General features: G+C 40.6%; 4 protein-coding genes across 4 annotated transcripts, besides 11 other annotated features; 1 reads left to right on the top strand and 3 right to left on the bottom strand.

The window, feature by feature from the left end:
- Nucleotides 1-2,705: 2,705 nt before the first annotated feature.
- Nucleotides 2,706-2,736: a microsatellite.
- A 1,317-nt stretch (nucleotides 2,737-4,053) lies between these two features.
- Nucleotides 4,054-6,252, bottom strand: PVX_123120 (hypothetical protein, conserved; the record flags this gene model as incomplete). Its single annotated transcript, XM_001617137.1, has 1 exon — nucleotides 4,054-6,252. One exon carries the CDS (start codon nucleotides 6,250-6,252, stop codon nucleotides 4,054-4,056), a length of 2,199 nt encoding a protein of 732 aa, XP_001617187.1.
- Nucleotides 5,128-5,150: a microsatellite.
- Nucleotides 5,242-5,282: a microsatellite.
- A 259-nt stretch (nucleotides 6,253-6,511) lies between the features above and the next one.
- Nucleotides 6,512-6,535: a microsatellite.
- Nucleotides 6,536-8,034: 1,499 nt separating this feature from the next.
- Nucleotides 8,035-8,058: a microsatellite.
- A 1,294-nt stretch (nucleotides 8,059-9,352) lies between these two features.
- PVX_123115 (nuclear movement protein, putative) lies at nucleotides 9,353-11,077 on the bottom strand (the record flags this gene model as incomplete). Its single annotated transcript, XM_001617136.1, has 3 exons — nucleotides 10,086-11,077; nucleotides 9,732-9,893; nucleotides 9,353-9,597 (listed from the first exon to the last, which is right to left on the bottom strand). The coding sequence occupies exons 1-3, from the start codon at nucleotides 10,528-10,530 to the stop codon at nucleotides 9,353-9,355; spliced, it is 852 nt and encodes a 283-aa protein (XP_001617186.1). The 5' UTR covers nucleotides 10,531-11,077.
- Nucleotides 11,078-11,182: 105 nt separating this feature from the next.
- Nucleotides 11,183-11,211: a microsatellite.
- Nucleotides 11,212-13,395: 2,184 nt separating this feature from the next.
- On the top strand, nucleotides 13,396-16,110 carry PVX_123110 (Mitotic apparatus protein p62, putative). Its single transcript, XM_001617135.1, has 2 exons — nucleotides 13,396-13,820; nucleotides 14,316-16,110. Exons 1-2 carry the CDS (start codon nucleotides 13,811-13,813, stop codon nucleotides 15,260-15,262), a joined length of 957 nt encoding a protein of 318 aa, XP_001617185.1. The 5' UTR covers nucleotides 13,396-13,810; the 3' UTR covers nucleotides 15,263-16,110.
- Nucleotides 13,514-13,538: a microsatellite.
- Nucleotides 14,781-14,802: a microsatellite.
- A 751-nt stretch (nucleotides 16,111-16,861) lies between the features above and the next one.
- Nucleotides 16,862-16,882: a microsatellite.
- Nucleotides 16,883-17,101: 219 nt separating this feature from the next.
- PVX_123105 (hypothetical protein, conserved) lies at nucleotides 17,102-20,754 on the bottom strand. The gene is made up of 6 exons (XM_001617134.1): nucleotides 20,648-20,754; nucleotides 18,666-20,479; nucleotides 18,295-18,388; nucleotides 18,057-18,084; nucleotides 17,459-17,573; nucleotides 17,102-17,245 (listed from the first exon to the last, which is right to left on the bottom strand). Exons 1-6 carry the CDS (start codon nucleotides 20,648-20,650, stop codon nucleotides 17,200-17,202), a joined length of 2,100 nt encoding a protein of 699 aa, XP_001617184.1. The 5' UTR covers nucleotides 20,651-20,754; the 3' UTR covers nucleotides 17,102-17,199.
- Nucleotides 17,131-17,154: a microsatellite.
- Nucleotides 18,029-18,053: a microsatellite.
- Nucleotides 20,755-20,818: the final 64 nt, after the last annotated feature.

Raw genomic sequence — 20,818 nt, 5'->3', positions numbered from 1 at the left:
ACATGTAAACATGTAATAAACATGTAAACATGGGATGAATTAAAAAAAAAAAATTAATTAAAAAATGTGTGTAAAGTGCCAGCTTCTTCCGCGTTATGCCTGCCTACTAAATCACATACATGTGTAAATCGAGATGTACATACGCACGAATGCAAATGTGATTATGCATAACACAGAGTGTGTTTACCCCCTCAAACGGACGCAAATTTTTTTCGCGTTCTTTTGGGAAAAACGTGAAATTAATTATATTCTTAAAATTCGCTTAAAAAAAGGGGCATGCGGCCGGGCAGGTTAACTAAGTATGTGTGCTTGAACATATTTTTATATACACGTGTAAAAATATGATCCTGTGTAAGCGTAAAGGCGTACACAAGTGTACACGTACACGTATATACTCGCATATGTAAAACCTCAATACGTTAAACTGTAACGGTATGCGGTCTTCTCAAACAAAGGGGGAAACATAAAATCACGCCCATTTCAAGTCCTCCTTTCGTTTTTTCCTTTTTTTTTTTTTTCTTTCCCTTTTCCAGGTGAGCGACGGAGGTAGCTGAAATGGACTTTCACGCGACAGTTATGTAGATTTACGTTAAAGGTGAGAAAAAAAAAAAAAAAAAACTTTTAATTTTTATAAAAAGGAGAGGGGAAAAATACACAGCGTTTTAAAGCAGTAAAAGGTACATAAATTGTAAAAAATGGGAAAAAGAAAAAAATATACGAATAAGTGAGAGCTCTACATTACATGTACCAAAAAAAAAAAAAACGTAAATGTATTGTATACATGTACGTAAAGCGAAATGTATAAAATTGTTTAAGCGCCAAGTAAAAACAGCGTGTAAAAAAAAAAAAAAAAGAGGGGGGAGGGGAAGAGGGGCACGCATAAAAAGCTTAACTCATTTTATACGCAGGTTATGTGTTCACGCAAATGTACATGTATTTGTGGTGGGCATGGCTTCCAAAAGGAGCTTTTGGCGAGCATATAACACCCGTTTATACATGCAGAACGTACGTTACACGCAAGTGCGAGCGCGTCAGTACAAGGGTGTTTATTCGTATGTATATTTGTATATTCGCGAAATCGTACGCTCAAGTGTACATTCCGAAGATATGTCACGTACGCTATATAACATCGTGCGCGTATGTACATACGTACAACATACCCTGTATATAACCTGTACTTTTGTACGCCCACTTGTGCTCAGCCAAGTTTTTAAAAAAACTTCTACAAATATGTGGCTTCGCTTTGCATGTACCACGGTTAAGGGCAGTTTTTCAGTTTTTATATTTTAAGCAAAAATATAAAAAGAAAAATGAACATATCGTTCATTCTCGCCATTTATAAAACGTTTATGGCAATTTTTTTGGCACGTTTTTTTTTTATTCAAAAAATGAACATGAAATAAATTTATGTTGTAAAGAGTATGGATTAAATATATTTTTTCGGATGAAAGCGATTGATTGATTGCAATATACATGTGGTACACTGTACATGTGACTGAATATGCGCATAGTGTACATGTATATACGCGCAGATACGCGCATAGCATAACTCGTACGTTACGTACAATATATATGCTACTTCGCCAAAAGAGAAATTTCGCTTACAAAAAGTACAAACGGAAGAAAGGTTATTTTTGGCGCGAATGAAAATCATACTGCTCGCGCGCCGCGCGCCCGAACGCTATCCGAAAGTATTCATAAAAAGAAAAAAAAAATGCCTCCAAAAAATTCGTATACGTAAACGTATATGTATACAGCGCAGCGCAGTACAGTACAACAGTTATGTACCGCAAAAGCGCCATATGTTTAATTTGAACTTAGCGAATGTCCGCTCGATACGCGCGCATATAATACGCACGTAATATTGCACTTGCGCTTTTTCGCCCTTCTTTCTCGCCTCATAAACACCAGCTAGGCCATACCTTTCGCGCATATGGGTATTTGTTATGTAAAAATTATTTATATGCATTAATAACGCGTGGTTAGTCTTTTTTTTTTTTTTTTCTCTTTCGCTTTTTACTTGACCACATCGATTAAATCTTCCAACCCGCTTGAGAAATTACCGCAACAATAGGTATGATCATTAAAAAAGGGGTAAATATATTTTATGCATCCGAAGGGGTTGGGCATGTATATTATGTAATAGCAAATGAGTCAACTCACCATACGAACAAATAATCGCAAGAAAAATACCTTTAAAAGAAACATTTTTTTTTTTCACGTTAAATGGGCTGCACTGCATAACTATACAACAGCAGTTGTTTTCGTGCAAATGGAATAATCCTGCAACCCGGCAAGTTTTTAACTTCGAAAAAGTGATATGAAAAGGGAAAAAAAAAAAAAAAAAAAAGTCACTATTTATGAGTAGCCGTTTTTCTCATCTGTTCCCAATTAAGCGCATATAATAAAATGCTGCCCTGCTGCCGTTGTGAGAAAAAAAAAATTGTACGGATGCGACGTTATGCGTGTTGCCATCGAGCGATGTGCCGCGCAACGGCTTAACCGCCTAACGGTTTAGCCACTTACGTGAGGCAGAAAAGAAGTAGAGGGACGCTTAAAATTTTACAAAGATTTAACGCCTTAGGGAAGGCCACTCTTTTGCCGCTTTGCCGCTTTGCCGCTCTGCCGAAGGGCGCACAGGAAAAAGGCACCATCATGTAGGCCTAAGCTTAAACAAACCGACCTTCGAGTCGAAATGCATCTGTGCAGCATCCGATAGGCCCAACTGCCCATTTGGAGAGATCGATTCGAATCGTCGAATCGTCGAATCGTCGAATCGTCGAATCGCGCTTAATCCCCATGTGGTTCAAAAGAAAAAGGAAAAAACGTATACATATATGTACATATATAAACCGACCTGATACTTATGCACATGTCATGTTCGGGCACTGAAAAGAAACGCCCGCCCATCCGAGCACCCTGTACACGATTACGCCACTCATCGGGAAGTGGCATGTGGGCCGTGCACTTTCCCGGTGCATGTCGATGTCGAATAAGGCACCTCAACGAATTTTTTGTAAACCACTGCAGGTGAATCTGTGCACGGGTGCGCGTGCGGATGGGTGTGCACTTTGGGTTTGCCTTTTTACGCCGCCGAAAAGGAGCTACTTACCACGTGCAAGTTTTTATTTTCTCTTTGCTGGTAAGTGCACTCCGCCGCTTTTCGCAATCACCAGTTGCCTTTCAAACGAACCCCCTCATAAGGGTATAAGGGTGTCCTCATTTTGCTCGAATGCTTAATCAACAGTTGCCTTAAAGACAAAGTTCGAACGTTTTCGTGCGATTGGGGGCGGAACGCTTGAATGCAGATTAGCAAATGGGGAAAAAGGAAAAATCAAGTCATTCATGTCATTCAGGTTGATCAAGTCAATCAGGTCAAATTACATCAAATTGCATCGAATCTCGCCAAACCGCATGAACGTACGAAGTTGCGCCATTTTGCGGCTGCGCGGGGGCGAAGCAACGAAAATATAAACCTATAAAACAAAAAATTAAAGAAATGCATAAGCTTTACGAAAATGGGGTGAGTTGAAAAAATTCCCCGCCCAGGAAAGGTTAAAAAAAAGAGGAGTGAAGTATCAAAGGTGTGTGAGGGTCTTTACGGAAAGTTGCTCAGCAATATGGACGCACGCCTCGGCGCACGTGTTATGTGTGCGCCCCGTCCGCCTTTCACATTTGCTAAAACTGACCACAAGATTAGTGAAAACCAAAAGATAAGTTATAGCATAAAAAAGGGACAACGTTGGCTCCCTTTATATTTGTTCCACCGAGGGGACGTTGTTTTGATTCGGAAAAATTCACCTCTTCAAAGGGGGACTTCTGATAAAATTTGTTTCTGTGCAGGGGAAGGAAAGAACCCAGGATCTGTAAAAGTTCGTGCGAAAGGGGGCCGCCAATATGTGCTTAAATCTGTTTCAGCTTGCATACGCACAACCTGTGCACATTGCGGTTTTGGACGGTCCTTACGCATTTTTTTTTTTTGTTTTTTTTGTTTTTTTGTTTGTCTTTCTCTACATTTGCTTTACATAGGGTGGTAGCAATACGGCGGGTGAATCACTTGAGGTTCTTCCCCTTCTCATGGGATTGCTTCTTTTGTTGCTGTACGAGAAAAACTAACTCTTCAAATTTTGTCTTAATTTGATCACTTTTGAGTTGATCCCCCGTGGACTGATTTTTGGTTTTGTACCTTTGGGCGAGCTCCCTGGCCCTCCTTTTAAGGTTGGCAATTTTAATTTCCATGTCGCTTACATCACTGCCCGTGGAGGACATTAACTCTTTTTTCTTTTCTTGAAAGACTTTTAGACAGCCCGCTAGTCCTCCCTGATTCTTAAAGGTGAGTGTTCTCGTGGTCCTCCTCACGAATGGCACATAGCTCGTTTCGGTGTCATTACCCTTATCGCTGCGGTCGGCGTTGTTCCCCGCGCTGTTGACGGATCCATGGCTAAGATCGCTACCCTTACCCATCTGCTCTTTACCACCATTATATTCAGCCCTATACATTTCATCGAAATTTACTTTTGTCTTTCTCTTGATCAGCTTATTCGCTCCTTTATTTTCATCCTTTCCATCTTCACTTGCCCTTTCAATAGTATTGATGGAATTAAAATGGTCAGATTTGGTGAAGCTCCTACTTAGCAAGTTTTCCAAAATGGTCGAACTATCCTTTTTACAAAGTAGAGACAAGTTGCTGCTCGAGTGATTCAGCAAGCTGTTAATTCGCTCGCTTAACTTGTCAGAGTTTTCTGAGTCACCCGAACTCATCGAGTGGAGAGTTTTTTTTTTTTTTTTTTCCGCCATGTCTTTCATTAAATCGTCGTAACTGGTTTTTTCTTTGTCTGGGGAGTTGCACCTTTGCTCCGATTTATTGTCACTTTTGCGGCTTCCATGCCCATCACTTTTGCGGCTTCCATGCCCATCACTTTTGCGGCTTCCATGCCCATCACTTTTGCGGCTTCCATGCCCATCACTTTTGTGACTTCCATACCCATCACTTTTGCGACTCCCATGCCCATCACTTTTGTTACCATCCCCGTGATCACCTCTGCTGCTTTCATTTGACTTCCTCAAATTGCTCGTTTTACCTGGCTGGGGTAAATAACTTCTACTTGCCGCAAAATCTTTGCTCACCTTATCGTCGTAATTATGGACATGCCTTCTTGCCCCTTTTTCAAGCCGTCCCCCTCCCTCCACCTTATGAGTAACCCCCTTTGCATTTTCGCTACCATCTTCGTAGTAGTGTTTATCGTTATCATCGTGATGGCCCCCTTTATCGTTGTGGTGCTCTCCACTTTCTTCGCAATGTTCTCCGCTTGCCTCACCGTGTTCTTCACTTCCATCGTAAAGATGACCATTTTCGTCGTAGCAACCCCCGTTCTCGTCATAGTACATCCCATGTTCTCCCTTGTAGACTCCGCTCTCATCATAATACTCTCCACTTCCATCATAATAGAACCCGTTTTTATCGTAGTACCCACCCTGCTCATCGTAGTACCCCCCATATTCATCGTAGTAGCCCCCGTATTCGTCATAATACCCCCATTGTTCGTCATAGTTCCCACCGCTTTCATCGTGGTGTTCGCCGGCCTCGTCATACTTCCCACCGCTTTCGTCGTAGTGCCCACCGCTTTCGTCGTAGTGCCTACCGCTTTCATCGTAGTGTCCGCCGCTTTCACCGTAGTGTTCGCCGCTTTCACCGTAGTGTTCACCGCTTTCACCGTAGCTATTTTCCTCCGCATCACCATTTGGGTATTTTCCATGCCCGTCATCCTCATACGAGTAGTCATACGTCTCATTATGCTCCAGAAGATTCCCATGCTTATGCTGTTTTGCGTTGCTCTTAAAGGAGTAGTGCTTAGTGTTGCTGGCCGCGTTGGAACTTTCCGAATTCGCTTTTGAGGTTTTTCTTGGTGTACATGCATAATTATGGAGTTTGTTTTCCGACCGTTTTCCCTTTTTTGTTTCGACTCTTCCGTTCATAACATGTTGGGGGTGATTCTTGTAATTTCGTTCGTTCCACTTGTCCACATTTCTGTAACCATGATATTTATGGCTTTTCTTTTCCTCACAATTTTTGGCACTTTCTGCAGTTACCTCTTCCTCTGCTGCGTACTCTGCTGCGTACTCTGCTGCGTACTCTGCGGCCTCCTCTGTTGCTGCCTCTTCTTCGCATTCTCTCCACCCCCCGGAGAGGGTATCAAAATACCACCACTTGGTGTTTATCACGTCGTAATAATATCTCGTGTCATTCGGCATTTTTTCGTTATTGCGAGGTTTTTTCTTTTTCTTTTTTTTTTTTTTTTTTCCTCTTTGGTTCGTTGTTCTTTTTACATATGTACTTTCTCCATGTCATTTCTTAAACGTTTTAAGTCCAAATTTCACATTCAACACGTAATAATGTTCTCATAACATTATATTATGCCGTGTACTGATATTCTGCTTTGTTAGCAAACTCTACAGTTGAATTTTTCTTCTTAGTTTCTCTACACTTGACATGTTTGCCAAAACGCCGTCTTAATTTTAAGTGCTTCAAAAATTGTAAGTCTTTCTCACAAAAAAAAAAAAAAAAAAAAACGACTTGCTATGGGCGTGAACAAATCTGAAATATACTGGTGCTGTACAGGTGTACATACTCACGCACGCACATAAATACGTGTATTTTTATACATGTATAAACACACTCATGTAGGCAAACATTACTTATTACAACATTATGTTTGTCGCGTAATCGCGCATGTAAGTACATATCTGTGTATACTTGTTGCCTCTTAAAAGTTGCAACAAAAACTGAAAGAAGAGGGGGAAAAAGGAAAAAAAAAAAAAAAAAAAAAAAAATTAGGGCAGAGCAGAATTATGCATGTACACCTTCACATATTACGACGTTAATGACAACATTTGCAAATTGCAGGAAGGAAAAACGGATGAAAAAAAAGTGATCTGAAAACACGCAACGGTTCAATATGGGAGGGGGGCAGTTCGCACGATGCGCACATATACATGGGTATATTCATATATTTTGTACATACATTTACGTCACTCCAGTTTTTTTCCTCCACTTTTTTTAACGAAGAAAAAAGTAAAACGAACATTTCTACTTTCACGACAGCAAAAATCTGTTGCGAAAAAAAGCGGAAAAGGAAAATGTCCTCCAAAGTGAATGCCCATCCATTTGGGGGATTTCACCCGCCGAGTGCAATTCTTTCAGGGGCACACACAACTTGAAGTCGAAAACTGAAAGCATAAAAAAGGTAAAGTAAAAGCAAAAGTACAAAATAATGCAGAAAAGGAAGGAGCAAATATGAATAAAAATTAATTTCCCGAAATTGTAGATGCTTTGTTCGCTCTGCGTATGTGTAACTCAGTTACACGCATCATACAAGTGCAATTTTTCTTCCTCATTTGGATGTGTACACATTTTTTCGGCAGTCAGAGGTATAAAGCGGTTATAATGGGATAAACGTGGTCAATTTCGTTCGCTTTGGTTTGCTCTGGTTTGCCTTACTTTTCTTTTTTTTTTTCGCGCAAGTTGCACAAACTTTACAAACATTCACACGCAATTCTGTAATTTTTAAACTGCGTCAGCTTTGAAAAGGGAAAACAACACCGTTGTAGATATGCTAAAAATAAATGACAATGGTTTACCCCAAACGGAAAGGCGAAAAGTGGCATGTGCCAAATGTTGTGCATTCGGTATGTCCTACGAGCAAACAATTTTGACAGCCCCCAGTGAACCGAATAACTAAATTTTGTTCTTCAAAGTGATCTGCTACATCCGTGGCTGTCATTAAACTGAAAATGCTGCATTACAAAAGAAGAGCAAAGGAAAATCATGCCTGACATCGACATGTGCATACATATGTGCCATGTGGCGTAACTGTAAAACAAGCGACCCTTCCGCCGATCATTCTGCAAATAAACAAAAATAGGGGTGGGCACTACAATGCCATTTTTCTGCCGACACGAATTTGTATATGCTTATACATCCGCACATATGTACGTAAATAGCATTTCGCTAAAATGCAATCCGAATGAAAGTGCCCATGTACAAACGTTAAAATAAGGGTCTATAAAATGCTCGCACGAACTTACGATGAATCGTTGTTCTTTATCCACGTCACAATTCTTAAGACAACGTTTGAAGCGCTTAAACAACGTGACCAACCGAAAACATTTTAACATAGCGAAAATTAAAGGAAAAAAGGAAATAATACGGATGTGCATCAAAATAGCTAGCCAATTAGACCGAAAAAATCACCTGACCAAGTGATGTAAAAAAAAAAAAAAAAAAAGAATAGCTAGTTGTGTGCATAAAATGGATAGAGTCCGTCTTAGCTGTGTTGTTTAATTTCCAGGTTGCACCTATAGCATATATACGCCCTTCCAAAAAGGCTAGTGCGTGGAGATATCCGAAAAGCGATCGATCATGCATGAGAAGAAGGAGGCTCATTTTACTTTGTTTCATTTTACTTCTTTTTGATATTGCTTTTAAAAGGGGGAAAATAGCTATATTTAAAATTGTCTTAAAAGGGGAGTGCCTCTACTGGCCCCCTTCACAATGGCTAAAAGGCATATCAGTTGCGAACTGACTGTTCAACGAACGTTTGTCATTTAAATGAAGCAAGGTTGGCCTTGTATATAGATTGCTCACCCGAAGGCAATTAAGTATATTTCGTAAAACACATCAAAAAAAAAGGGGAGAAACAATATCATTAACAATACATGCAGGCAGAACATCACCATTTCGGTAGAATAATTCTTAAAAAACGCCATTTTTCGGATTTTCTTTTCGGCACAACTATCATGTTTAATGATAATGTGATGTGCGAAAGGTGGGTATGCGGTAGGGGGGAAAACTGCCAGTACGGGTAAATAAATGAATACATGCATATAAGTACGCGGGGGCGCATCGGTGGACAGGCGGATTAACAAATAGGCACAAGTTAAAATTTTTCAGATTTTTCAAATTGACTAATAATTTCGGAAAATCGCGTCTAAATTTATTTCATAAATGGATATCCTTTGCTGCCCATGGCATTCTTCAGCATGGTTTGCGCCTTTAATTCTTCAGGTGACTTGGCCCCTTCGTTTTTTCTGCACACATTGAAAGGAAAAAGGGCATATAAACATACAGAAGCTAGCTACACAACGATTACTAAAGCAATGAATTGCGCGTGCATGTTTTTCTTTTTTACAATCACGTCTTAATTGTATGCAAGGAAGCTTTTATAAAACTGCAGGTATGTGAAAAACACGCAGGAATAGACGTACAAGCAAAAATGTGCTTGTCCAACTTCCTATCTTTCAAGTACAAATATTTATGCATAAAAATGTAAAATACTGTATTTTTGATATAGGGTTACATTTTCTGCTGGTGCAAAAATTTCCGTATTTCTCCCTGCGTTTTTTCATCAAAATCGGTTAAGTTCTTTTTGGACTCAATTTTGGAAGTGTCTATTTCTGGGTCCCCGATTATTACGCACGGCCACCAGTTTTCTCTTTTTTTTTCCAAAAAAATGATTAGCTTTTTCTTATCCTCTATGTTCCACATGCATTCCTGCTTGTTCACTTCTTCATAAAAGGTGCCTTCCAGTTTTAGTTCATCTGTGGGGTGTAAGTGGAGCGAAAAAAAATAAAAAAGGTAAAGTGCATATACCTTTGAAGAAATTAAATCGCATCACTTTTAAGCACACTGCAGGGGAGTGGTAGAACTGTTCGCTCTTCCTTCTTCGTCTTACGTTTGTGATACACCTTAATGCTTTTGTTTGAAATTTGGACGTTGATTTCGCTGGTTTTTATTTCAGTGTGGAGCGGCATTTCTATGTTAATTTCGTTTAGCGCCTGGTTCCAGAGGTATTTCTCCGTTTGTCCGCCATTCCAGGTTGAGATGTGGGTTTCACCTGAAGGGGGCGCATATGAATATGTGCGCAAGTGCGTATGTATGTGAATATGTATGTATGTGCGTATTTGTATCTGTTCGCACGTAGCTTAGAAGACGTTGCACATATTTGTTAGCCCCCTGTCTGTTGGGGTCAATCGCTACGCGCTTGTGATGTCCTCTCCCCTAACGGCATTTCCATATAATTTATTACTTGCAGTGACAGTAACCGGCATCGCTCCAGGTTCTACCTTCTTCTGCACATCGTTCTGCTTATTTTTCACTTCGCAGAATTTTGAGGTATTCAATTTTTTTAACTCATCACATGAAGGTAAGTATTTGTTCTTCATGTCTTCATTTTCGATTAAATAGGGCTGCTTTTTTATAATATAATTTAATTGGTGTTTTCTGAAGGACTTCATCAAGTTCTGTTCCCTGCTATGCGCTTTGAATCCACATTTGTTGTTATTTAAAATGTCCTTCTCTAAAGTGCCTTCATACTTTTTGGCCAACGTTCCTATGTCATCTTCATTAAGCATTACGTGGAAGTAGTCAGTTTTGTGTTCGAGGAATGAAAAAAAGGTTTCTATTAAATTGTCTATCGATTGAAAATCTCGCGCAATGGCGAGCAGCATATTTTCGTGCTTTTCGTTTTCCATATTTTTTTATTTATTTCGCCTAAGCTGTAGAGGTGGTAGCAGCTGTTGATTTGTGTGGCGAATTTAACTGCAAAACGACAAGGCTACGTGCGGGGGTGAAGACTGTCAAGAGGGCAGTACGAGGGGAAGGGGCGAATACGCAAATGGCTACACCAGGGAGGAGCAGCAAAGAGAGGCGGTTTAACAAATGGGTGATTAAAATGTTGGGGTTGAACTGTGCAGATTCCTAGCCAACGAACTAACGTAGGAACGCAGCAAATCTGAAGTCAAAATAAAATTCCATGATTTTTTTCATAATTCTTAAATGCGTTCAAATTTAGTTATGCGTCATATAGCGGGAAGAATTCACGACAAGTGAACTGTGTAAAGCGCATGTGTGAAATTAGTTCAGCGTGCGGGGGGCTACGTTTAAGTCTCGCGGAACTTCTTTACCTTTGGCTGATTTGACACGCGAAATCTTCACGTTTGAGACTTTCCGATTTGTTCAATTGTTCCTTTTCATTTTTTCACTTGGCACGCTTGGCGTGGTATGCGCTTTGTTTTGCTCGTTCGTTTTGCTCATTCTTTTTGCCGATTCGTTTTGCTTTTTTCTGCCCGCGCAATCGCCCGCAAGCATGCAGCAAATACCTTTTGCGCGCATGAATGGTCGAGCTATGGACTGGGTAAATTTTCTTGCGACGGCTGGAAAGCCACGAACATTAAATATTCCATGCGCATAGTGTGGAGTCAAAAGTATATCCCTTTTTTTTTAGCAAAAACGGGTAAAATGGCAAGAACAGAAAAAATGCCACGTGGTTAGCCGCATATATGTGGGTACTTGCCAATGTGTTGGTGCAGAAGTTTGCACGATTTATGCAACGTGGTTAAATTTGTTCGAGATTTTTTTTTTTTCACCTTTCTCGTGTGCTCCCTTTTTGCTTACCACAAAATGGGGACTCCTTCCTTTCACTATTCCCCTCATTGCACAAACGAAGGGAATAATTAACCCTCCTGGAAAATGCGAGAACGGGGACACCGCCTTTATTTTTTTTCATGTGTAAAAGATTGTAAACATGTCTGCTGATTTGTCTCTGCCTCGCCGTACTGCGCAATACTGCCGCGAAGACGACAAGAGTAGTAGCGTAGGAGGGGCACACACAGCTGGTCCCCCGATGACATCCCTCTCACATTCCTTTGGCGTGGCATGAAGATACCATTAAACTGCCCCTTTACTATCCCTCATGGACGATCGGTTTGGCGCATTGGTATCTGCGGAGTGCTCTCCGTTTATGCAACGTTTAAAGGTCGCTCAGGTGGGGCTCGACCGTTGGTAGAGAATGGAAATTGGACGAACGTGGCAGACGAACAGGGCAGCAACGCGCGGAAGAACGCACACAGGGAGAACATCTTCTCCGCTTTGCACTGAAAAAAGTTTGATCATTTCTCGTGAACGGATCAAATCAGGCAGGCGACCGTGCGCAAAGTTGCCGTCTTCCTGTTATGGCGTATCGCCGCGTACTCATTCGTAGGAACAGCATTGGGGGGGCATCAAAGGGACGCCTTTCCCCCTCATTTTTTTAACCAAATGGGATGAAAAGATAAATTCCTTAGCACCAATTTGGACCTCCAAAAGGGTGCGTCGTAATTGTTGTAAAAATGGGTAAAACGTAAATTGGTCCCCTTCCGCGAGCGTCGGCATGGATAAAATTTATCCCTTTTGTATACCGTGTAGGACACGGGTTACATGTTTACGCTGTGCCATTTTACTGGGATGAAAAAATTGGGCATGCATTTTTTCCCCTTTTTGATCTCACAAAGTTGTTTGCCAAAGTATGTATACTTGGACAAACGGACATTTCAAACTGGGTCATTTTTTGAAGCGTAATTGCGCTGCGTCAGGAACATTCTCGTTTGTGATTGTTTCTTTTTATGCAACCAAAAGAGGAAAAAAAGCGAAAGCATGGCAGCTGAACGGCGTAATTAAAAAGCAACGTGCGACTCATCAAAAGGGAAAAGATGCGCTAACATATTTTTATTTATGTAGTGGCAAAAAGGGTATACATTTTGAACAGCCCATGTTTGTGTATTTTCTCCCCTTTCGCTGTGGAAAAGAAGGAAGCCATTTTTTTTATTTACTAACCAAATGGTTGTACTTTAAAAAAAAAAAAAAAAAAAAAAAACTTCATTTTAGCTATTTTTCACGTTGTACAAAAATGGGAATACGTAAAATACGCTCGACGTCGCCAGCGACAGATTTCCTATCCAAACCACACGATGTGAATTTGCAAAAAATGTGGAAAAGGGCAGCAGGAAAGGTACATAAAAATCGCGATACGTATGTTATGTATGTATATATGTATATATGTATGTATATATACATATGTACATATGTACATAACTTTTGCCACTAGGTTAAAATTTTCGCCTCATCCCTCTTTCAAATGAACCCTGCATGCGATCTTTTTTTTCCTTTCTGCTTCAACGCAGTAATGAGCGCATAACGACATTTGGGCGCGCGTTCGCTGGGCCACATATAGCAGAACATCAGCGCAGTATTTTATAGGCACAGTGCTGCAGCTTTTATAGGAACATTCGCATAACCTCTGTGATCACATCGGCGCAACATCTGTGGCCACATCCCCGCGTAAAATAAACAGCTGAGCCTCCCAACGTAAATATGCGTATATGCTGCAAACCATTTTGTCACGAAAAAAAAAAATAAATAAAAACAAAGCTGCGCAAAATAGCCCCTCTACATGAGTTACAAAAAAAAGATTTAACCAAACGTATGCGCATACAAATAAAAAATATACATACCGCACGCATAATTCTTTTATTTTTTCTAGCTTTTTTAAAACGTATCTTTTTCTCTATATTTACGCAAACAATTCAACTGCGCAATATTGCTCCCCCCACAAAATATATATGTACATTTATTTTTACATGTCGAATTTATTTGCAATCGCTTTTATGCATACATTTCTCTTGCAAAAAAGAAAGGTTTTTTTTTTCTCAAAATAATTTGCTTAAAAAAGTAAAACAAAATAAATATCCCCATCCAAGCAGGATTGTAAAATAAAAAAAAATAATTTAATTTATTGCTCCTCTTTTGTAAAGAAGTACATCCCAAACGTACATTTTTGACCGGCGTTTTTTGAAAGTTGCATCTGTTCAAAGAAGGAAGTACCTTTCGTTGGAAGGAAAAAGTCCCAAACAGTGCCAAGCAGTGCTAAGCAGTGCCAAACCGCGCAAAAAGCAGCAACCCCACAACGTACAAAAATAACTCCCCAGGCAGCACAAAATGTTTTACGGTAAGTGAGATGCGGCCTAACGACGCATACATCCATGTGATGTCGCGCCTGCATATGCCCAGTGACTGCAATTTTGCAAAGTGTACCATTAAGTTTATTTTCCTTGCATTTATTTTTTGCGCCTGTACGTTCACGTGCTCATGTTTGCGTTAGCCACTATCCGCATGATGCGCATGTGGAGGCGCTTTTTCATTATGAGATCCCCGTTTTGTGGACCTTGCCGTTTACTTTGCTCATGCGTGTTTTGCAAACCTCTCTCCCTATTGGGGGGTACTCGTTTTTCCCTTACATAGAGGCCGCTACATTGCGTGTACATATATGGGAGCGGCATAAGTAGAGATATGTACATATCAAAGTGCGTGACGCGGCTATCATTTTTGTTGTAGAAAAACGAAACCGCCTCTCCAGTGGGAACCCCCATTCGTCATTCACCTGACCTTCCTCCACGTACATGCTCTTCATTCCCCCTCCCCCCGTTGTTCACTCCATACGCAGGAAAAGTAATTAAGGCAGACGAAACCGTCGTCCCAGAGATTAAGGACGGATACTCCGTTATCCACCTGTCGAGAGCATGCTTAAACAACCCAGAAGATGAAGGGAAGTTGTACGTACAAGTGGAAGATGCCAATGGGTGCTATAACATTTGCTGTTTGCAAAAAAACGTGTGCGAAGATACAGCGTTGGATATATTTTTAATGCTAGATAATGAAGTGAAGCTGAAAACGAGTGGCAGCAAAAACGAAGTGCACATTGTTGGGTATTACGAAGTGTCCTTTGGTCAGGACCATCTGGATGATGAGGATGAGGAAGACGAAGAGTTGGAAGGCGAAGATGACGAATATGAAAATGAAGAGGTTAGAATGCTTACGAGGAAAAATACGCTGAAAAATTCGCTAGCTAACGGATTTGGAAAAAAGAAAAAAAAAAATTCTTTGGATGAAGATGACGAAACGAATGTAGGAAATAACGATGATGAGGATGATGAGGATGATGAGGATGACGACGATGACGACGATGATGATGAGGATGAAGAGGGGGAAGATGACGACGATGATGAGGATGATGAGGATGATGATGACGAGGAGGATGACGATGAGGATGATGAAGAGGACGAAGAGGATGATGATGATGAAGACGATGATGATGGGACCAAAAACAAAGGAGACAAAAAAAAAAACGGACCAAAAAAAAACAAAAATAAGAGAGCGCTCGATAACAAAAATGATGGCCCATCCAAAAAATCCAAATTGTTTGACGAAAGTCAGTACGAAAAAGACCTCGTTGCATTTTTAAAAAAAAATGGAAAGTGCAAATTGCCCGAGTTAGGAAAAGTCAAGAAGCCCGAAGGACTCAAAATGAAATTGGGGTTCTTCATTAAGAAGCATTCAAATGTGTTCAAGTTTGACGCAGATAGTCAGGTGGTTTCTTTGAAGAATAACTGAGCAAAGCGTTTGTGACGTAACCGTGGGGGGAAAAAGAGAAAGGTAAAAAGAGGGGGCGAGTCAAGATGCGAACAGGGGAGAAAAGATGGTTCCCCCCCTTTCCCCATATATGGAGCCTGCACCGTTCTGCCCTGCGTATATGTAGAACTTCATTTTGCGTCATTATTGCGAGGAAAGAGCTTTCATTTATGTGCAAAAATTTTCTGCCTTTTCCCCATGTGTGTACAAATGACATGCATATTTTGCAACCCCCCCACGCTTGCCCCCTTTCATGTATATGCCCATATATCCGTTAGCACTTCCCAGTAGCAGTTATCATTCCTCCCTTTTTAACCCTTTTAATAAATGTTTCCCTATTGACAGTTCTCATTCGCCATTTTTTTTTTCCCCTCCCTCTATTAATTACTATCACCCCTTTTATTTGAACATGCATACGTGTGTCGTATCCATGTATGTAAATATATAACCACACAGAATGTGCATCATACGAGGGCGTATGTATGTACATATATATAGCGTGTGTGTATCATATGAGTTTTATAAAAGTGGATGATATAGGGCTATGTGTTTTTTCGCTTTAATTTTACATGAACGCATGAATGGACGCGCAGTACGCATATGTAAGTGTTTTTTTATGCGTATCGGCGGCGTATCTGCCGCCAATCAGCTGCGCACAAAAATGCGTACGCTCTGGTGCAGATCCCCCACTTTTGTGGGTACGAGCTATACCACCTGCACCCCCCTCCCATTTTGTCACCATAAAATCGTGTATTAGTCCAACAGTCTCCACATTTTTGAAGAACCAACTTATTCATAACACATTTTTATTAAACGTTTAAAAATAACGCACAAAAGAAAAGTAGCATTTTTGGTGGAGGCCTTCCATAGTGTCCCCACCGATCAGTTATTAAGACAGGCGGCGTGTTCCATTTTACCAACTCGCCTCTCTACCGCTACATTTTTGTAAAAAGAATAGCACAAAGGGATTTCCTTCTCCCCGTGCATTGTTAAAGAATTAAAGAGGATAAAATTTTTATTTACGCCTTTAATTTTCATAAGACACTGGGGATGATGTTTTATCGTTCTGGGGAGATAAGTTCAAAGGGTTTCGCAAATTGGTGCGCGTTAGCATATTGCGTGCGCACAGCATGAGTATGTGTCGCATGAAAATGTTTGCAGCAAGGGGAAAAAAATTTAATAGAGCCGCACTGCATGCTGCAGTTCCTTTCATTTTGTTTTACCATTTTTATGTAGCTTCGCTGCACAGTCATGTTTGTATAGCTATTTTTTTTTGTTTTTTTTACTTTGTTGGAATGTTTAATTTTTTTCGCATGTAATATTTTGTTATGTTATACTTTGCAATATTTAACGATTATTTTATTTTATTATATTTTATTTTATTATATTTCATTTTATTTTATTTTATTTTATTTTATTTCATTTTATTTTATTATATTTTATTTTATTTCATTTTATTTTATTTCATTTTATTTTTTTTGCATGAAGGGGAAAATATTCGCCACGGTATCGCCTGGTGGGCAGACCGCTCCACCCATCCACGCAGGGGGTGTAAGTACACATGTATGCAGGCAACATTTTTTGCGCTTGAAAAAATGTTTCACAAAAATCCGCACATGAGCAATGGCACTAATTCGAAAAAAAAAGACTGGCGGCGGTGGCAACAATGGCGACGATGACAGCAATTGTCACAATAGCCGCCACATGACCGTCAACAATATCCGTCACAACAACGATTAAGGAATGCGTAAAACCGCGACGATCTTTCTTAACAATACAAATATGCGCAAGTTGGGCGACTTGATAAATGGGCGAGCAATTAAAAAGTGACGCGTTGTGGACGGTGCGACAATGGGTAGGCAACTAACGCGCTGCTCTCCCCGTTGCACTTGTCATTTCGATTGTGAATGGCTAACTTTCTAGTATGTACCATAATGGTTCGGCTCTCTTGATCTTTGTTTCATGCTGGTGAAAAACGGGAAGAAAAAAAAGGTGTGCATTTTTAAAAATAATTAATAAGAGGGTCATTTTTTTTTATTTTTTTTTTGTCATCATTTCGTCCAGCTTTACATTTACAATGCCAAACCGCTGGTCATTTCGTTATGCACACGGAGTTACACACATTGCGGCGGATTTTTTTTTTTTTTTTTTTTTCTTTTCTCATTTTTCGTTTATTACAAGTAATAATCAGCATCTTCTGCATTTTTGTTCTGCATATTCTTTACGTTACCCGCATTATAATCGCATTGATCTAGGTCGTAGTCATCGTTACACGCATTGACGTTGTTCATATCTGAGAAGCAAAACAGTTTCGCACACATGTACACACGACGCATACGGAATGTACACATGGGCATGTGCATGTGCATGACGGGTGGGGGTCAAGCTCAGTCATTCTCTTAACACCAGGCTGGCATTTCTTTCAGGATTTTTTTAATAATGGTCATATATTTTATAGTGGGTGGTAATTCTTTTTTTTTTTTTTTTTTCTTTTTTCTTTTTTGCTCTGTTACTGAATGCGGTTCGCGCATTTCAAAAAAAAAAAAAAAAAAGTCTCTTTCTCATCCCCAGTTGTCTTAATTTCGCGAGTTTTCCACTGTTCAGTTCATGCAATTTATTTCCTCGCACACGACGGGGTTGGCATGTACAGGTACGCACGGACATGTTGGCACGCTCAGAATCACACGCAGTTATATGTGCACAAAAATTCAGTCCCGTCGCGCAGGCACAAATGTATCATATCGCGCATATTAAAAAGGCGAAGCGTAGTTATTACTGTTATCATCGTCTGATTTGTAGTTGTCCTGCGGGGAAGGGGGGGCAGAAAACGTGTAGCAGGGGTGGAGCAAACGTGTAGAAGGCTGACGGGCTATCATAATTTACAACGCGGGTGCACCAAACCATGTGTGCTAGCCAAACCGCACAAACACCATGCAGTGGGGGCAAAAGAATATACACACAAAATTCGCCCTCTAAAAGGACCAAGTGCAATCCCATTCCATCGTCTATATTACCTTCATGTTGTAGTTGTCGTAGCTCTTCTCCATATTGTCGCAGTTGTACATGTCGTTTTTTCTCTTTATGTTCATGTTGTGGCATTGGTACATTCTATAGGGAAAAATGAGGAAAAAAAATGCAAGTGGGTATGCGTGAGAGGAAGTTATCCAGTGGGAGACGCGGAATGGGAAGCGTTTCTCTCTTTTCCCTCTACGCCTCGCCGGTTGCCCATTTGTCGTGTCAATGAGACTATGTATCCGCAAATGGCACTTCGTTCGGGGCGTCCACAGGTTAGCGGTTAACACATGGAAGAAAGCACTTCACAACTCCCACGGTCGTTCCACCGCTCCGCTTCCCCTTCCGCTTCCACTTCCGCCTCGAAACTTACTTTTTGTTAAAGTTGCCCATGGGGGGAGGCATGGGGATGTTTTGCTGGTACATGTTGTTCCTGAAGTTGTTGTTGAAGGCGCCATTCAGGTAGGGGTTCATCATGTTGTTGGAGAGGTTCGGATTGACATTCATGGGAATGTTGGTCATACTATTTTGCACATTTTGGGACAAATTGTTCGGCATGCCTTTAAAATTATTAACAAATGGGAAGTTATTCTGTTTATAATTCATATTCTGATTTGGCATGTTCACATTATTTGGTTGCATATTCAAATTATTTGGGGGAGGTGGAGGGAGATTCATATTTCCCTTTTTATTTAATATATAATTCATGTTATTTTGCATCAAATTATTCTTATACTGCTGTTGGAAGTCATTTTTGGGCTGTTTATTTTTGTACTTCCCTCCTTTATACTTATTCATATTCATTAAGCTGTTCATATTTTTCATCATGTTCATATTGTTCATGTTCATATTGTTCATGTTCATGTTGTTCATATTCATACTGCCCATGTTCATGGACATGTTATTGTTAAGCATGTCCTTCTTAATTTTGTTGTCTCCTTTCCATCCGGAAATTCTGGGATCATACTTCAGAGTGAGCCTGGAAATCAGGACGCTTTTGCTGTTTGCTGAGTAGAGCTTAAACAAGAAGCACTCATTCACATGTCCCAGTTTTTCAATTGGGTAATCGAAAACCTGGGGGGGTATTTTCAAAACGTTGTATTCATCGGGGTCGTTTTCCTTTTCTTTGCTTTGCTCATTTTCTGCCTGTTCGTTGCTCTGCGCATTGGCATTGCCACTATTATTATTACTATTACTGTTACCGCTATTGTTATCGTTGCTGCCGTCCCCGTCTTGCCTCTTCTCCTCATCATTTTTGCCTTCCCCCTTTCCACCCCTACCCTCGTCATCCTTATTTTCGTTGTCATCGTCTCGGTTCTGTTCACTGCCCACGTTGGCCGCAGCTGCGCTGTTGTTATTGCCTGCGCTTCCACCTCCTCGGCTATTTTTATTCTTACTGTTTGGCAATTCGGTCATCTTGAAGCAGTAGTACTTACACGTCTTTACCCACTCGGGCAGTTCGTTGACAATGGGCTGGTTGAACAGGACGGGTAGCCAATTCGCATGCACGGCAAGGTTTAAATTATAATCTTTACTATACTCTCTTGAGACGTTACAAAATCTTGCTAACTTTTTCGGTTCTATGGGCAGGAAGGGCAGACCGTTCTTCTTCCCATGAGAAGGGTCTCCAAGTCCCTCCGCCGCCACTGCGTTGTTTGTATTACTATTAAAGTTGCTGTTTCCTTCGGCATGCTCGCTGCTGTCATTGTGTTGATTGTTACTATCAATGTCATTATTAGGGTTCGTACCGTCGACGTTTCCATCGGTCACAGGTAGCGCATTGCCACTCCGCGCGGACGACTCGTCAGGGAATAACAAGTAAACATAACCATCAGGTTTGACTATATTTTTACTACTTTTTAAAAAACTAAAACAAAATAAATTTAAACGTAACTTAAACATCTCCGTTTGAGGATCGATAAAATCTGGATGTCCATGAAATGACAACCCGGGTAAAATATAATATAACGCATCAAAGGTGTTCGGGGGGAATTTAGATTTTAACTGCACTGGGTTAATGCCGTAGTGGATAATCACATTCTTGCTCAGCGCCTGAATGTTACTCTTACTTTCCTGTTTTAATTCATTTTCTTTTAAACAACTGCAAACTTCAACAATGTCGTCATCGTGGTCGGCTAGGAAGCCGTTGCAGAAGCTGAAGTTTTCGTCTCCGAAGAGGAGGATTCTCTGCGGGGGGGGGGACATAAAGGTGAGGAGTGTGATATGATGGGGGTGGAATGGTGGGCGTCGGATGACACCGCGCAATAACAGCCCCGCAACGGGGAAGACTCTCCATCAACTCATCACAACGCAGCTGTGAGCAATCCGCCCGTGCGCGGAAGTTGCCCTTCTTACCATCTTCGGTGTGACGCTATAAAAAAGGTGCCTACTTAGTGGACTTTCGAGGGGGGGGTATTTGCATACACAAATATTTATACGTACGTCTACGCGTATCTTTATATATCTAAATAGCTATATATATATATATATACGTCTATATGTATATCTTTATATGCCTGCACATAT

This window comes from Plasmodium vivax, chromosome 14 (genome assembly GCF_000002415.2).
Source record: "Plasmodium vivax chromosome 14, whole genome shotgun sequence".
Classification (NCBI taxonomy): Eukaryota; Apicomplexa; class Aconoidasida; order Haemosporida; family Plasmodiidae; genus Plasmodium; species Plasmodium vivax.
Note: the sequence above shows the minus strand (reverse complement) of the source record. Positions and strands in the feature narration are given on the sequence as shown.

Bases quoted from the DNA above. Each gene is read 5' to 3' on its own strand.
- PVX_123105 (XM_001617134.1), bottom strand. The intron at 18,085-18,294 runs GTAATATAGACG...CCTTCCCCGCAG, and splicing joins ACGACAACTACAACATGAAG to GACAACTACAAATCAGACGA. The intron at 17,574-18,056 runs GTAATAACTACG...TTTGCTTCTCAG, and splicing joins CAAATCAGACGATGATAACA to ATATGAACAACGTCAATGCG.